Below are 15,414 nucleotides of genomic sequence, written 5' to 3'. Positions count from 1 at the left end.
TGATTGACGTTACAACAACAACACCTCTACAAATGGTAGAGAAGCGCCGTCGTTGTTTTGTTGTTGTTGCCTTACGGTACTTAACAATGAATGGATACGGAGGTTAAGCTTGAAGAGTTTATTGGTAGTTATTAAAACAAAACTTAGAGAGTATTTCGTCTTCACACTTCCTTCCTTCCTGGGGTGAGGTTATCTAGACAAGTGACATCACAACGACTCGGCCCCGCACAGTGACCACCCGCTCTGACACTACATAGTGCTGGGTAGCACCTGCCCTCAGGCGGGGTTGTAATTCTTCGCGAATCTCCAGCTACAGTCCCGCCTCGCTGTCGAACTCTACCGCCGTCGTGGCCTTTTTCGGAACTACCACCACACTGGTCAGCTCCCATCGTTGTCCCATGACTGCCGTGTACTCATCGGGGGACTCGCCAGAGGAAACTCCAGGATCTCTTTTAAGTATGGTCCATCGCTATCCGGGCTACAACAGTGCTGCCGAGGGAGACCGACCCAATAGAAGCGGCAAAAATCCTTTAGCCCCCGCAGTGACCACCCGTTTTTAATGGGTAGCAGCACGATAGTGCCAGCGCTGCCCTCAGGTGAGGTTGTAATTCTCCGCGTATCTCCAGCGACAGTACCGCCTCGCAGTCGAACTCTACCGCTATCGAGGCCTTTTTCGGCACTACCGCCACACTGGTCAGATCCCAACGTTGTCCCATAAATGCCGTCTACTCATCGGGGGACTCGCCAGAGGAAACTCCAGGATCTCTTTTAAGTATGGTCCGTCGCTACCCGGGCTATCAACTACAGTGCTGCCGGGGGAGACCGACCCAATAGAAGCGGCGAATGCCTTTAGCCCCCACAGTGACCGCCCGTTTTTACTGGGTAGAAGCACGATATAGTGGCAGCGCTGCCCTCAAGTGAGGTTGTAATTCTTCGCGTATCTCCAGCGAAAGTACCGCCTTGCAGTCGAACTCTACCGCTATCGAGGCCTTTTTCGGCACTACCGCCACACTGGTCAGATCCCAACGTTGTCCCATAACTGCCGTCTACTCATCGGGGGACTCGCCAGAGGAAACTCCAGGATCTCTTTTAAGTATGGTCCATCGCTATCCGGGCTACAACAGTGCTGCCGGGGGAGACCGACCCAATAGAAGCGGCAAAAATCCTTTAGCCCCCGCAGTGACCACCCGTTTTTAATGGGTAGCAGCACGATATAGTGCCAGCGCTGCCTCAGGCGAGGTTGTATTTCTTCGCATATCTCCAGCGACAGTCCCACCACGCTGTCGAACTCTACCGCTGCCGTGGCCTTTTTCGGGATGACCACCAAACTAGCCAGCTCCCATCGTTGTCCCATGACTGCCGTGTAATCATCGGGGACTCGCCAGAGGAAACTCCAGGATCTCTTTTAAGTATGATCCTTCGCTACCCGGACTACCAACTACAGTTCTGCCGGGGGAGACCGACCCATTAGAAGCTACGAATTCCTTGAGCCCGCGACGTGGCTTGATGGATGGGTAGACCATTGGGGTTAAGGCGGTCCGCCCTAGGAAGCAACTAGCACCAATCATCGTAGGTATATGCCACCTCCTGTTGTATGATGCTGTCTCTTTCAGAGCTTCCTTCCCCCTGAACGTCTCTCGGCGGTATGTGGCACTCCGACAATATGGGTGATGCGGTGTCAGGGACGAAGCTAGCCCTCTTTTAACTAGAGCTAGGGCTCTTTTAATTATCCCCGATGGTGTTTTCGGCCCGTTATCAGTTGTTGTCTATACTCTCCTCTAATCTACCCTGAGATTCAGGATAGTCAAATATGGCAGCAATATCAAAACATGGACCGATTTGGCCCATTTATAATCTCAACCGGTCTTCACCAATGAGTAGTATTTGTGCAAAATTTCAAGCCTCTACTCCTTCGAAAGTAGCGTGTTTTCGACAAGACGGACGAAAATGGCTAGATTGTCTCTTTCAGAGCTTCCTTCCCCCGGCGGTGTGTGGCACGCCGACACCATGGGTGATGGGGTGTCAGGGAAGGAGCTAGCCCTCTTTTAACTAGAGCTAGGGCTATTTTAACTATCCCTGTTGATGTTTTCCGCCTGTCATCAGTGTTCTCTATAATCTCCTCCGTTTAGACAATAATACGCCTGAGCTTCAGGGTAGTCGAATATGACAGCTATATCAAAACATGGACCGATTTGGCCCATTTATAATCTCAACCGGCCTTCACCAATGACTAGTATTTGTGCAAAATTTCAAGCCTTTACTCCTTCGAAAGTAGCGAGTTTTCGACAACAAGACGGACGGACATGGCTAGATCGTCTCTTTCAGAGCTTCCTTCCCCCGGCGGTGTGTGGCACTCCGACACCATGGGTGATGGGGTGTCAGGGACGCAGCTAGCCCTCTTTTAACTAGAGCTAGGTCTGTTTTAACTATCCCCGTTGACGTTTTCCGCCTGTCATCAGTGTTGTCTTTAATCTCCTCCGTTTGGACAATAATACCCCTGAGCTTCGGGGTAGTCAAATATGGCAGCTATATCAAAACATGGACCGATTTGGCCCATTTATAATCTCAACCGTCCTTCACCAATGAGTAGTATTTGTCCAAAATTTCAAGCCTTTACTCCTTCAAAAGTAGAGTGTTTTCGACACCAAGACGGACGGACGGACATGGCTAGATTGACTAAAATGTCATGTAATATGTACCTTATGGGGTCTCAGACGCATATTTCGAGGTGTTACGAACGGAATGACGAACTTAGATACTCCCACCCTATGGTGGAGAGTAAAAAACAAGAAATGGAAAGATTTGAGTGTGAGCAAATCGAGATGTACAGGAGTGAGAATGAAGTCCGGAAATTTTACCAAGGAATCAAACATTAAACCGATGGCTTTGGTGCAGTCATATCCTCCTGTAATGACAAAGAAGGAAACCTGGTAACTGCTACGAATAGTGTGCTTGAGATGTAGAAAGTACGTTTTTCCCAGGGGGTGGTGTTCGACAAAGTCGACGAAGAGGAACCAATCCCTGATCATAGTATAGAATGTTGAACTAGAATGTTGAACTAGTCAAAATGAAGCCCAGGTAGCAATGACCCGACTGAAGATAACAAGGCAGCAGGAGCCGATGGCATGCCAGTTGAAGTTTTTAAGACCTGCTGCGATAAGACGTATGTATCGGCTCATCTGCGCGATCTGTCTAAAAGAACGCATATCTAATAATTAAAATCTCAGCATACAATGTCCTTTACACAAGATAGGAGACAATACAGAATGTGCCAACTACAGAGGAATAGGTTTCCTCCCCATAGCATACAAAAATACTCTCGAGCGTACTGTGTGATAGATGAGATAATTGGGCCTTATCAATGCGGCTTTAGACCTGGTAAATCCACCCTAGACCAGATATTCACACTGCGCTTAAACTTGAGAAAGACCCGAGAAGGACAGCTCAACTCTGCGGTGACTACAGAGCCGCTTTCGACAGCCCTATACGTCTGTGTGAAATCTTTAATATCCTGCTGGAGAAGATTTTACGAGATGGAGATGTGAATAGATATGGCACACTACTCGCAAGAGAATACATGCTACTTGCCTTTGGCGACGACATCCATATCATGGGTCGCTCACCAGAAGTCACCTTTGAGAGAATCGAAAGACAATCAGTGAAATTGGGTCCGGCAGTAAATGAAGGTAAGACAAATTGGATGGTAACAACTCCCACACCTTGCACACCCGAACAGGGAAAGAAAAAGGAGACAGTTAAGAACAACAACAGGTCATGTTTTCAGAATGAAAGAAGAAGCTCTAGTTAAGAAGGCAAGCACTGTGGTATGGGCACACTGGAACGACCAAAACTTCGATGAAAAGATATTGCTGTGGCTTGGAAAAGGAGCATAGAAGATCGAGGCGCTTGGAAATCTATACCAAGTTCTCCAAATGGGGCAGATGTTCTGTCACAGTCACTTAAAAAAAGTTAGGGAAGTTGTGTTAAGACCCTCGCCATTCGAGCAGAGTTGGGTACCTATCGGATCGCATTTGGAAATGGCAGCATTATATACCAATCTCCCTATTGGAGGTCAAACGGCCATAAAAGCATTATCTACAGGTGTTTTTTTTAGGGACGCTAGAAAAGTAGATCGATAGGGACAGCAAACGACGCCTATTTTTTTATCGCTCTTTTGTTTATCGCTCTTTTGATATTTCTCTTCAGTAAGGTTTGTCATTTCATGATGGATGTTTAGGTTGCGTCTTATATTCGTGAATTGGGCTGAGCAATAACTTGAAAATGATTCGGATTTTAACGAAAAATCATCTTCAGCGATGAGGCTCATTTGGGGGCGGAATGCCTTCGTCAATAAGCAAAATGTGCGTTATTGGTCAGACGGCAATCCACATGTACTCCTTGAGTCATCATTGTATCCCGAAAAAATTACGGTTTGGTGCGGATTAAGGGCCTGCAGCGTCATTGGGACGTACTTCTTCCATGATGATCAAGGCCGGCAGATAACTGTAGATGGAAATCGCTACCGTTCAATGATAATAGAATATTTTTGGTACCAATTGGATGATATGGACTTGTAGGACCTGTGGTTTCAACAGAACAACGCCACAAGCCACACAGCGAATATCACAATCAATTTATTGGAAACCAAGTTTGGAGAACGTGTTATCTCAGATCCAGTTGATTGGTCGTCTCGGTCATGCCATTTGATGCCGTTAGACTATTTCCTATGGGGCTACGTCAAGTATATGAACGGAAAATTGAAGCAGAATCGGCCAATTTATGCTTGACACCCATCTTTAGCGGTGAGGCTCATCTTTGGTGGAATGGCTTCGCCAATAAGCAAAATGTTCGTTATAGGTCAGACGGCGATCCACACGTACTCCTTGAGTCATCATTGCATCCCGGAAAAATTACGGTTTGGTGTGGATTATGGGCCTGCAGCGTCATTGGGACGTACTTCTTCCATGATGATCAAGACCGGCAGATAACTGTCGATAGAAATCGCTACCGTTCAATGATAATAGAATATTTTTGGTCCCAGTTGGATGATGGTTGGACTTGTAGGACCTGTGGTTTCAACAGAACAACCCCACAAGCCACACAGCGAATATCACAATCAATTTATTGGAAACCAAGTTTGGAGAACGTGTTATCTCACGAAGTCCAGTTGATTGGTCGTTTCGGTCATGCGATTTGATGCCGTTAGACAATTTCCTATGGGGCTACGTCAAGTATATGAACGCAAAATTGAAGCAGTATCGGCCAATTTAAGCTTGAAAACCGTTGAAAATTGGGTTCAGCGTCTAGATTTCTGCAAGCGTGCTTGTGGTGGCCATTTTTCAACGGATTTTAATAAAATTAAGTAAATTTATATGTAAGCGAGGTGATGGGTATCCAAAATTCTATCCGGGCGCACCTAATATCATTTTCCTTCTTAGGCTATTTTTATGGGCGCTCAAAAAAGATTTCGTTTAAGTCGCTTCCCTCATCTCTGAAATGTTACGTTTTTCATAATTGCGGTATGGTCTACCTAAAAACACAATTGGTTATAATGTATCGCCAACATGCTGTGTGCTTTTCTGCCTATTTTGAGTATAAAAGTTGCTGGAACAAAGTTTCTCACTAGCCGGCTAACCTATTTGCCTGCATAATACTCAATAATTATTCTCAAGCTTGAGGCGAAATAAAAACAAAAAAAAAACAACTGTGTAGAAGCTGGAAATGTATTTTTGAAAAAAAAAACTTCTCACACATAGTCAAATACAAATGTTTTATCTTTTTTTATGAGTCACAATTTTTTGTATCCAAATTGGAAAAAAATTGATTTTCATTTAGTTCAACGCGTTTTGTTTCGAGAGATAGGCGGCAGTTTTGTGAACGCTTCAATTTTTAAAAAAAAAAATCTATATTCAAATATGCCTACCAGTAAGTTTTTTGTTCCAAATAACAACAAATAAGAAATAAAGCTTGGGCTTAAATACGAGTGTTAGTACATTTGAGAATTGTTCCCCGAGCTTTGTGGTCTAAACGTTTTTAAGTGTTATAAAAAAAATTTTGTAATGTGGCCTTCGCTAAATAAATGACATCAATGTTTATTGCCTCCATTACCAGTATACGAAGATATAGAGAGTGCATAAAAATGCGATAATGGGATGCCTATTAATTTTGAAGGCAATCTGGCCTTTGCCTTTATAGTTGTGGCATGTTACGATAATTTAATTACAAATATTTTAAAGATTAGCTATACAGTGTTAATTCAATTGAGAACATTTTGAAAATTAAGTAAAGGGTGATTTTTTTGAGGTTAGGATTTTCATGCATTAGTATTTGACAGATCACGTGGGATTTCAGACATGGTGTCAAAGAGAAAGATGCTCAGTATGCTTTGACATTTCATCATGAATAGACTTACTAACGAGCAACGCTTGCAAATCATTGAATTTTATTACCAAAATCAGTGTTCGGTTCGAAATGTGTTCATTCACCGTAACGTTGCGTCCAACAGCATCTTTGAAAAAATACGGTCCAATGATTCCACCAGCGTACAAACCACACCAAACAGTGCATTTTTCGGGATGCATGGGCAGTTCTTGAACGGCTTCTGGTTGCTCTTCACTCCAAATGCGGCAATTTTGCTTATTTACGTAGCCATTCAACCAGAAATGAGCCTCATCGCTGAACAAAATTTGTCAAAATTGTGAACTCATTTCGAACCGAACACTGATTTTGGTAATAAAATTCAATGATTTGCAAGCGTTGCTCGTTAGTAAGTCTATTCATGATGAAATGTCAAAGCATACTGAGCATCTTTCTCTTTGACACCATGTCTGAAATCCCACGTGATCTGTCAAATACTAATGCATGAAAATCCTAACCTCAAAAAAATCACCCTTTAGAAAAAACCAATATAAGTACCAATTTCTTAAATAAAGTTGTTTACTGATAAGTAGTAGCGCGAAAAGATATGCGCTTTTTGTTTATGGGCTGATTTTGACCAAAGTTTATAAGTCAAATAACGTATAAGTCAAATAACGTGGGGGGACGCCCCATCCCAAAACCCATCCGGACGGGCATGTTAACCAATTGGGACAATATGGGTATCAAATGAAAGGTATTTAAGAGTAGAGTACGAATTTGTTATAAAAAACTTATATAAAAACGTATTCCTTGGTGTCTGAGGCGCCGCCCACCCCAAAAACCCTTCAACAGGACATATTTACCAATTGGGACAATATGGGTATCAAATGAAAGGTGTTTAAGAGTAGAGTACGAACTTGGTATAACTTATATAAAAACGTATTCCTTGGTGTCTGAGGGGCCCCCATCCCCAAAAATCCCTCAACAGGACACATTTACCATTTGGGACAATATAGGCATCATATGAAAGGTGTTACAAAGTTGAGTACACATCTGTTTTAAGAATTTGGTCCCAGGTATCTACGGAGCCTCCCCAACCCCAAAACCCCTTAAACGGACATGAATGTCCAACGTCACAAAATGGGTATTAAATGAAAGATCTTTGGGTATTGACTGGGACCGGTCCATCCACTAATAACCTGGGGGGGACGCCCCATCCCAAAACCCATCCGGACGGGCATGTTAACCAATTGGGACAATATGGGCATCAAATGAAAGGTATTTAAGAGTAGAGTACGAATTTGGTATAAAAAACTTATATAAAAACGTATTCCTTGGTGTCTGAGGCGCCCCCACCCCAAAAACCCCTCAACAGGACAAATTTACCAAATGGGACAATATGGGTATTAAATGAAAGGTGTTTAAGAGTAGAGTACGAACTTGGTATAACTTATATAAAAACGTATTCCTTGATGTCCCTTGGGCCCCCATCCCCAAAAATTCCTCAACAGGACACATTTGCCAATTGGGACAATATGGGTATCAAATGAAAGGGCTTAGGAAGTTGAGTACACATCTGTTATAAGGTGTCTACGGGGCCACCCCAACCCCAAAACCCCTTAAACGGTCATGAATGTCCAACGTCACAAAATGGGTATCAAATAAAAGATCTTTGGGTATTGACTACGGATGGGATGGGACCGGCCCATCCACTAAATACCCTTCAATAAGACGTGTAGTTCGAGCGGGATAATATGTGAATTAAAAGAAAGGTCTAAGTCAGTAGAGTTCGAATCTAATGTTGACATAAGGATTCAAGAATCTGGGTCACGTCCAGCCGTCTTGCCATTCAGCAGGACATGTATATCGCGACAATAGAGGACTGAAAAAAATTATCTGTTGGGTCTTACCATCGAGGGGGAGTTACCCTCTCCGCCTAATAAAAACAACACCAAACTGTCATGTAGGTCGACCGAGAGTATATGTTGTACTCAATGAAAGCATGCAAGCAATTTTATTTGTACACTTTTTAACCTTAAATTGGGATAGACACAGGAGGACCTACGGATTTTTAAAAATGCGATTTGAAATATGATTTTGAATGTAAATAACCAAAACAAAAAAAAAACAAGTAAAAGCGTGCTAAGTTCGGCCGGGCCGAATCTTATATACCCTCCACCATGGATCACATTTGTCGAGTTCTTTTCCCGGCATCTCTTCTAAGGCAAAAAAAGGATATAAGAAAAGATTTGCTCTGCTATTAGAACGATATCAAGATATGGTCCGGTTTGGACCACAATGAAATTATATGTTGGAGAGCTGCGTAAAATGTCAGCCAATTCGAATAAGAATTGCGCCCTTTGTGGGCTCAAGAAGTAAAATAAAGAGATCGATTTATAAGGGAGCTATATCGGCCTATAGACCGATTCAGACCATAATAAACACGCATGTTAATGGTCATGAGAGAATCCGTCGTACAAAATTTCAGGCAAATCGGATAATAATTGCGACCTCTAGAGGCTCAAGAAGTCAAGATCCCAGATCGGTTAATATGGCAGCTATATCAGGTTATGAACCGACTTGTACTTTATTTGATATAGTTGTTGAAAGTAACAATAAAAAACGTCTTGCGAAATTTCAGCCAAATCGGATAGAAATTGAGCCCTCTAGAAGTTCAAGAAGTCAAGTCCCCAGATCTGTTTATATGACAGCTATATCAGGTTATGAACCGATTTAAACCATATTTGGCACAGTTGTTGGATATCATAACAAAATACTACGTGCCAAAATTCATTCAAATTGGATAAGAATTGCGCCCTCTAGAGGCTCAAGAAGTCAAGACCCAAGATTGGTTTATATGACAGCTATATAAGGTTATGGACCGATTTGAACCATACTTGGCACAGCTGTTGGATATCGTAACAAAACACGTCGTGCAATATTTCATTCCAATCGGATAAAAATTGCGCCCTCTAGAGGCTCAAGAAGTCAAGACCCCAGATCGGTTTATATGGCAGCTATATCAGGTTATGAACCGATTTGAACCATACTTGGCACAGTTATTGGATATAATAACAAAACAGGTCGTGCAAAATTTCATTCCAATCGGATAAGAATTGCGCCCTCTGGAGGCTCAAGAAGTCAAGACCCCAGATCGGTTTATATGGCAGCTATATCAGGTTATAAACCGATTTGAACCATACTTGGCACAGTTATTGGATATAGTAACAAAACACGTCGTGCAAAATTTCATTCCAGTCGGATAAGGATTGCGCACTCTAGAGGCTCAAGAAGTCAAGACCCAAGATCGGTTTATATGACAGCTATATCAAAACATGGACCGATATGGCCCATTTACAATACCTTATAAGAAGTATTTGTGAGTTGATTTGCGTTTCTAGCTGGATAGGGCCCGCTCCGCCTCGCCTTCTCTCATTCCCTTAGTTTGTCTAAGCTCTATACTGGCACGGTCAAGTAATGTTTGGGGTTATGGTACGGCCTTTCAGATATTTCGCCCCAATGCGGATATCATATTGGGGCTCTTCTCCCAAATACCTTTCATTTGAGCCTTACATTGGTTTGTATTTCCATTTAGCGGGCTTTGGAGGTGGCGCGGCCCCCTGAGTATCCCACCCTAGATATGGATACCGAATATCTGCTTTTGAGTCATTACAAACACCCTAAATTTTATTGTCCCACTCATCTCCGAGATCTGGGGTTTTTGAAAATAAGGTAAGGCCCATTAGTTTGGATGTTAGGTCTACTTCATTCACTTGGTTTTGGTGGTGGATTGGAGTAGCCAAACCCTTTGCCCCGAAAGTGGATAACAGATTCATATTCTTCTTCCAAAAATCTTATTTGAGCTACATATTGCTATAGTCGGTATACATGTGTGGTTTAGGGGGAGTTTAGATGAGGCGTCTCTGAAACACTTGAGCATAAAACAGATATCAGATTTGAGCCCCTTATTGTCACAATCCACAAATAAAGGGTGATTTTTTTGAGGTTAGGATTTTCATGCATTAGTATTTGACAGATCACGTGGGATTTCAGACATGGTGTCAAAGAGAAAGATGCTCAGTATGCTTTGACATTTCATCATGAATAGACTTACTAACCAGCAACGCTTGCAAATCATTGAATTTTATTACCAAAATCAGTGTTCGGTTCGAAATGTGTTCATTCACCGTAACGTTGCGTCCAACAGCATCTTTGAAAAAATACGGTCCAATGATTCCACCAGCGTACAAACCACACCAAACAGTGCATTTTTCGGGATGCATGGGCAGTTCTTGAACGGCTTCTGGTTGCTCTTCACTCCAAATGCGCTGGTGGAATCATTGGACCGTATAAGCTTCCCGTCATCCGACCAGCATATGATATAAGCTGTCATACCCATTTAGGGTATTTACACTCTAAAAAGCGGATTTGTTTTCCGATTTCGCTGAAACTGTGACTGGTTCTCATGACCTGAATAAAATATGATCCAGACCAGCCCCCATTTGCATGTTACTATGTTTAGAGTAGTGGAGTTGTTATAAAGCAGCATAGTTTATTTATGGATGGTGGTGGCTATCTAAATTCAGCACGGGCGAACTTAACATGTGTGAACTGAGCAACCGACCCTCGTATGCAAATATGTTATGTTTAAAGCCAACACAAGCTAAAGGAATTGAACATTACCCAATAATTGGATAGTTTGGTGTTTGAGTGAGGTTTGGTATGTTTTCCAGCCACAAAAAACGAGTAGAACTCAATGTTGTAGAACGGCAATTAGCCTATCTCAAAAAGAAACAGTCACAATGATGGATAGAGTTCTATTTTAAGCTATTCATGCTTATAGAGAATTCTTAACCTTTAGCGCTGTGACGGGCTAGTCGTTAGCATGGATGACATAAGTCAGGCCACCTTCATAACTTGTGAATATTAAACAAAAGTGAAAAACAAATAAAGAAATGGAACAAAAACAAAAAACAAGCTTGCCTCCATGTGTCGGAGTAGTTTGTGTAAGAATTTTATGGAATATGAATTGAAAAACATGTGAATCATTTCAATATATTCATCGTTGGAACAATAACAACTGATATATTGTTTTATCACCAAATTCTGCAATCGTAGCAAATGTAAACATTTGTTGAATATTTTTTTCACCCGACATTCTTTGAATATGTGTGGAAAAATAATATAGAGATATGTACCTTTTTGTCGTAATCTCATAAGTGTTTGTTTGGCCAAAAAATTCTTTAATTATTCTTATTTTATTTTGAGAATACTACAGTACGTTGGAAATGCAGCAGATATTGGGTTGCCCAAAAAGTAATTGCGGATTTTTCATATAGTCGGCGTTGACAAATTTTTTCAACGGCTTGTGACTCTGTAATTGCATTCTTTCTTCTGTCAGTTATCAGCTGTTACTTTTAGCTTGCTTTAGAAAAAAAAGTATAAAAAAAAGTATATTTGATTAAAGTTCATTCTAAGTTTTATTAAAAATGCATTTACTTTCTTTTAAAAAATCCGCAATTACTTTTTGGGCAACCCAATACATTATACACCGGTATTCACAAGTTTTATTAAAAATGCTTTTACTTTCTTTTAAAAAATCCGCAATTACTTTTTGGGCAACCCAATACCTTATACACCGGTATTCACTAGATGTGAAATAAGGTAATTTGACAGATTTCCTTTATAATGGGTGATTTTTTTAAGATTTTATAAGAGACGCATAAAATTCAGTAAAATGCATGAAATCTTTATTTGGATTGATAGTACGGTCCATGCAATTTAATGTTTAAAGATTATTTCAGGCAAATGTTGACCGTGACTGCGCCTCAAATGGTCCATTCGCTTAGTCCAATTTTGGCATACTCTTTCCAACATTTCGGGCGGTATCGCACAAATAAATTCTTCAATTTTGTCATCCAATGCGTCAATTGAAGTTGGTTTGTCTGTATAGACATGAGCTTTAACATAGCGCCACAAAAATTAGTCTAAAGGCGTTAAATCGCACAATCTAGGCGGTCAATTGACCGGTCCCAAACGTCAAATAAAATGTTCACCGAACTCGTCTCTCAATAAGCCCATTGTTAAGCGTGCTGTGTGACATGTGGCACCGCCTTGTTGAAACCACATGTCATGCAAGTCATGCTATTGCATTTTGTGCCAACAAATTGGATATCATCTCACAATATCGCTAACCATTCACAGTTACCTTACGATTCGCTTTGTCTTTGAAGAAGTACGGTCCAATGATGCCACCAGCCCATAAACCGCACCAAACTGTGAATTTTGCTGGATGCATTGGTAGCTGTTGCAATGCTTCTGGCTGGTCTCCACTTCAAAATCGACAATTCTGATTATTTACGTACCCATTGAGCTAAAAATGAGCTTCTTCGCGAAATTTTTGGCCAATTTGACACCCTGAGGCACTGGAGGGCGCAATTTTTACTTGATTTGCATGAAATTTCGAAGGGGGTATTTTTCTATGACTTCTAACGATCATGACTATAGTATGGGAGCAGTTCATACCATCGCGGTATGATCGAGGCGACGATAGAAAATTTGGAAGAAAGGGAAGAGGTTTCCGATTGAGATCGAGTGCGAGACACTGCTGCCAGCAGCACAGTCTTGGACTGACGAAACACTAGAATTGCCGTCTGGAAGATCATGTTACACGGATGGATCAAAGCTAGGAGACAGAGTGGGCCTGGGTGTCTACATTGAGAACCCAGAGACAGAGATCTGTTTAAGACTGAATGACCATAATACGATCCTGCAGGCGGAGATCCGGGCGATCACGGAATTCGTGAGGTGGTGTGATACCAACGCGAGGAAGTCGAGTGTGAACATCTTTACGGACAGCAAAATGGTCATAAGGGCAATAACAACCAGGAGGGTAAGGTCACCAACAGTCTTGTAGTGTAAAAAGGAGATTAACGCCTTCTCTGAAGATGGCACAATCCGCATCGTTTGGGTGCCTGGTGTAAGGGGAGACGATTTGACGGTGTAGGCCAGAGGACTGGCGTCAATAAACTTGGTTTACCCGGCCTTTCGGGTCGACGCAGTCCAAGTTAAGGGAGTGGGCGACGAATGCGCATGCAACATTGTGGAACTGCGAAACTGTCGGTAGGACTGCGAAACTATGGGCGGATCCAGATCGTGAGAAGACGTGGCTATTACTAAAAGGAAGTAAGAAGGAGGTCAATATAGCTATTGGTATCATAACGGGGCACATAGGACTACGAGGTTACTTATGCAAAATCGGTTGGGCAAGTGATAGGATGTATAGGGCATGTGTGGAAAAAGATGAGACGTTGGAGCATTTTTTTTGTCGTTGCCCGGCTTTCGCGGTTGACAGACACCGGTACTTAGGTGGAGACATAATACCAGACTTGAACCAACTTAGGGGAGTGGTATTGAAAACAATCAAGGATTTTGTAAGTAGCACGGATTTCCTAACTTAAAATTTTTTTTCAGAGGTTACTTTATAGAGCGCACAAAAAGCCGATTACTGGCTTGGGTGCATGTCCATAGTGGCATGGGGCAGATTCATATCTGGCCCTCTTTTCAACCTAACCTATGGGCCATGACAAGTACAGTCCATATCGATCAATAACTTAATGTTGCTCATATATATATATATATATAAAGGGTGATTTTTTTGAAGTTAGGATTTTCATGCATTAGTATTTGACAGATCACGTGGGATTTCAGACATGGTGTCAAAGAGAAAGATGCTCAGTATGCTTTGACATTTCATCATGAATAGACTTACTAACGAGCAACGCTTGCAAATCATTGAATTTTATTACCAAAATCAGTGTTCGGTTCGAAATGCGTTCATTTACCGTAACGTTGCGTCCAACAGCATCTTTGAAAAAATACGGTCCAATGATTCCACCAGCGTACAAACCACACCAAACAGTGCATTTTTCGGGATGCATGGGCAGTTCTTGAACGGCTTCTGGTTGCTCTTCACTCCAAATGCGGCAATTTTGCTTATTTACGTAGCCATTCAACCAGAAATGAGCCTCATCGCTGAACAAAATTTGTCAAAATTTGAACACATTTCGAACCGAACACTGATTTTGGTAATAAAATTCAATGATTTGCAAGCGTTGCTCGTTAGTAAGTCTATTCATGATGAAATGTCAAAGCATACTGAGCATCTTTCTCTTTGACACCATGTCTGAAATCCCACGTGATCTGTCAAATACTAATGCATGAAAATCCTAACCTCAAAAAAATCAACCTTTATATATGTTCTTAGCTCAGACTTATAGACGGCCCTATGAGCTTTCGCTCTGTTGAAGAGTTTTCTGCAGTCCACAAGATTCGTTCGATCTTGCCGTTATGAGATTCTTTACGCATCCAATGGCAGCTAGGAAAACAGTGGAACTATTCTTCCGCAGGACACTGCTGGACATTTGCGGTGTGGACGATACCTCCTTAGATGCTTCACTAGCTGCTGCTGGCGAACTAACTTTCGATTTCCGATCTTCCCCGTTGTCGTACAATTTGAGCCCAATCCAACCGGAATTTTCATACGATCATTTTCAATTCGGTGCAGGAATTTCGTTTAAGCATCTGGAAGTCGGAATTGTGGTTCGAGTTGGGTGAAATTTCGCAAGTTGTGTTCTGTTATGACTTCCAACACCTGTGGTAAGTTAGGACGAAATCGGACCAAACCAATTTCCTGATTAGACTTCTACGACCTCAAAAAAACTTAAATTTTTGGCAAAGAATTTTTACACAAAAAATAGACATATGCACTTCAACTTAGTACATTTGTATAAATTTTTAGTACATAAAGTAACAGATGTTATCAATACATTGTCTAATCCAAGTGCCTGATTTGGCATTTTTCCATTTTTTTTTTTATTTCTTTATTTAGTTTTGTGTGTTATTCTTCATATACAAACAAATGGCATATGAAGCTTTAATTATGTCATCCAAGTCAGCATGCTATCAAATAATTTAAGTTTCTTTACGAGCATAAAACGAACAATATACGTCAATTTATCTTTCTGTCAATTTTCGCATTTGGCTAATCACGGCCCA

At 41.7% G+C, this 15,414-nt stretch overlaps 2 protein-coding genes across 2 annotated transcripts in view; one reads left to right on the top strand and one right to left on the bottom strand.

Annotated features, from left to right (window-relative positions):
• The window catches only part of LOC106090816 (uncharacterized), a 240,974-nt gene that overhangs the window by 210,864 nt on the left and 14,696 nt on the right, over positions 1-15,414 (bottom strand). The gene's annotated exons all lie outside the window — the stretch shown is intronic.
• Positions 1-15,414, top strand: part of LOC106090814 (uncharacterized) — a 36,697-nt gene that overhangs the window by 16,407 nt on the left and 4,876 nt on the right. The window contains exons 4-5 of the mRNA XM_059367212.1: positions 311-552; positions 5,836-5,925. Coding sequence (XP_059223195.1) covers positions 311-552; positions 5,836-5,925 — 332 coding nt within the window. The remainder of the gene's footprint in view (positions 1-310; positions 553-5,835; positions 5,926-15,414) is intronic.

The sequence above is a fragment of the Stomoxys calcitrans genome, chromosome 4 (genome assembly GCF_963082655.1).
Source record: "Stomoxys calcitrans chromosome 4, idStoCalc2.1, whole genome shotgun sequence".
NCBI classification, from domain to species: domain Eukaryota; kingdom Metazoa; phylum Arthropoda; class Insecta; order Diptera; family Muscidae; genus Stomoxys; species Stomoxys calcitrans.
The sequence above is the reverse complement of the archived record's forward strand: the minus strand, read 5'-3'. Positions and strand labels throughout refer to the sequence as shown.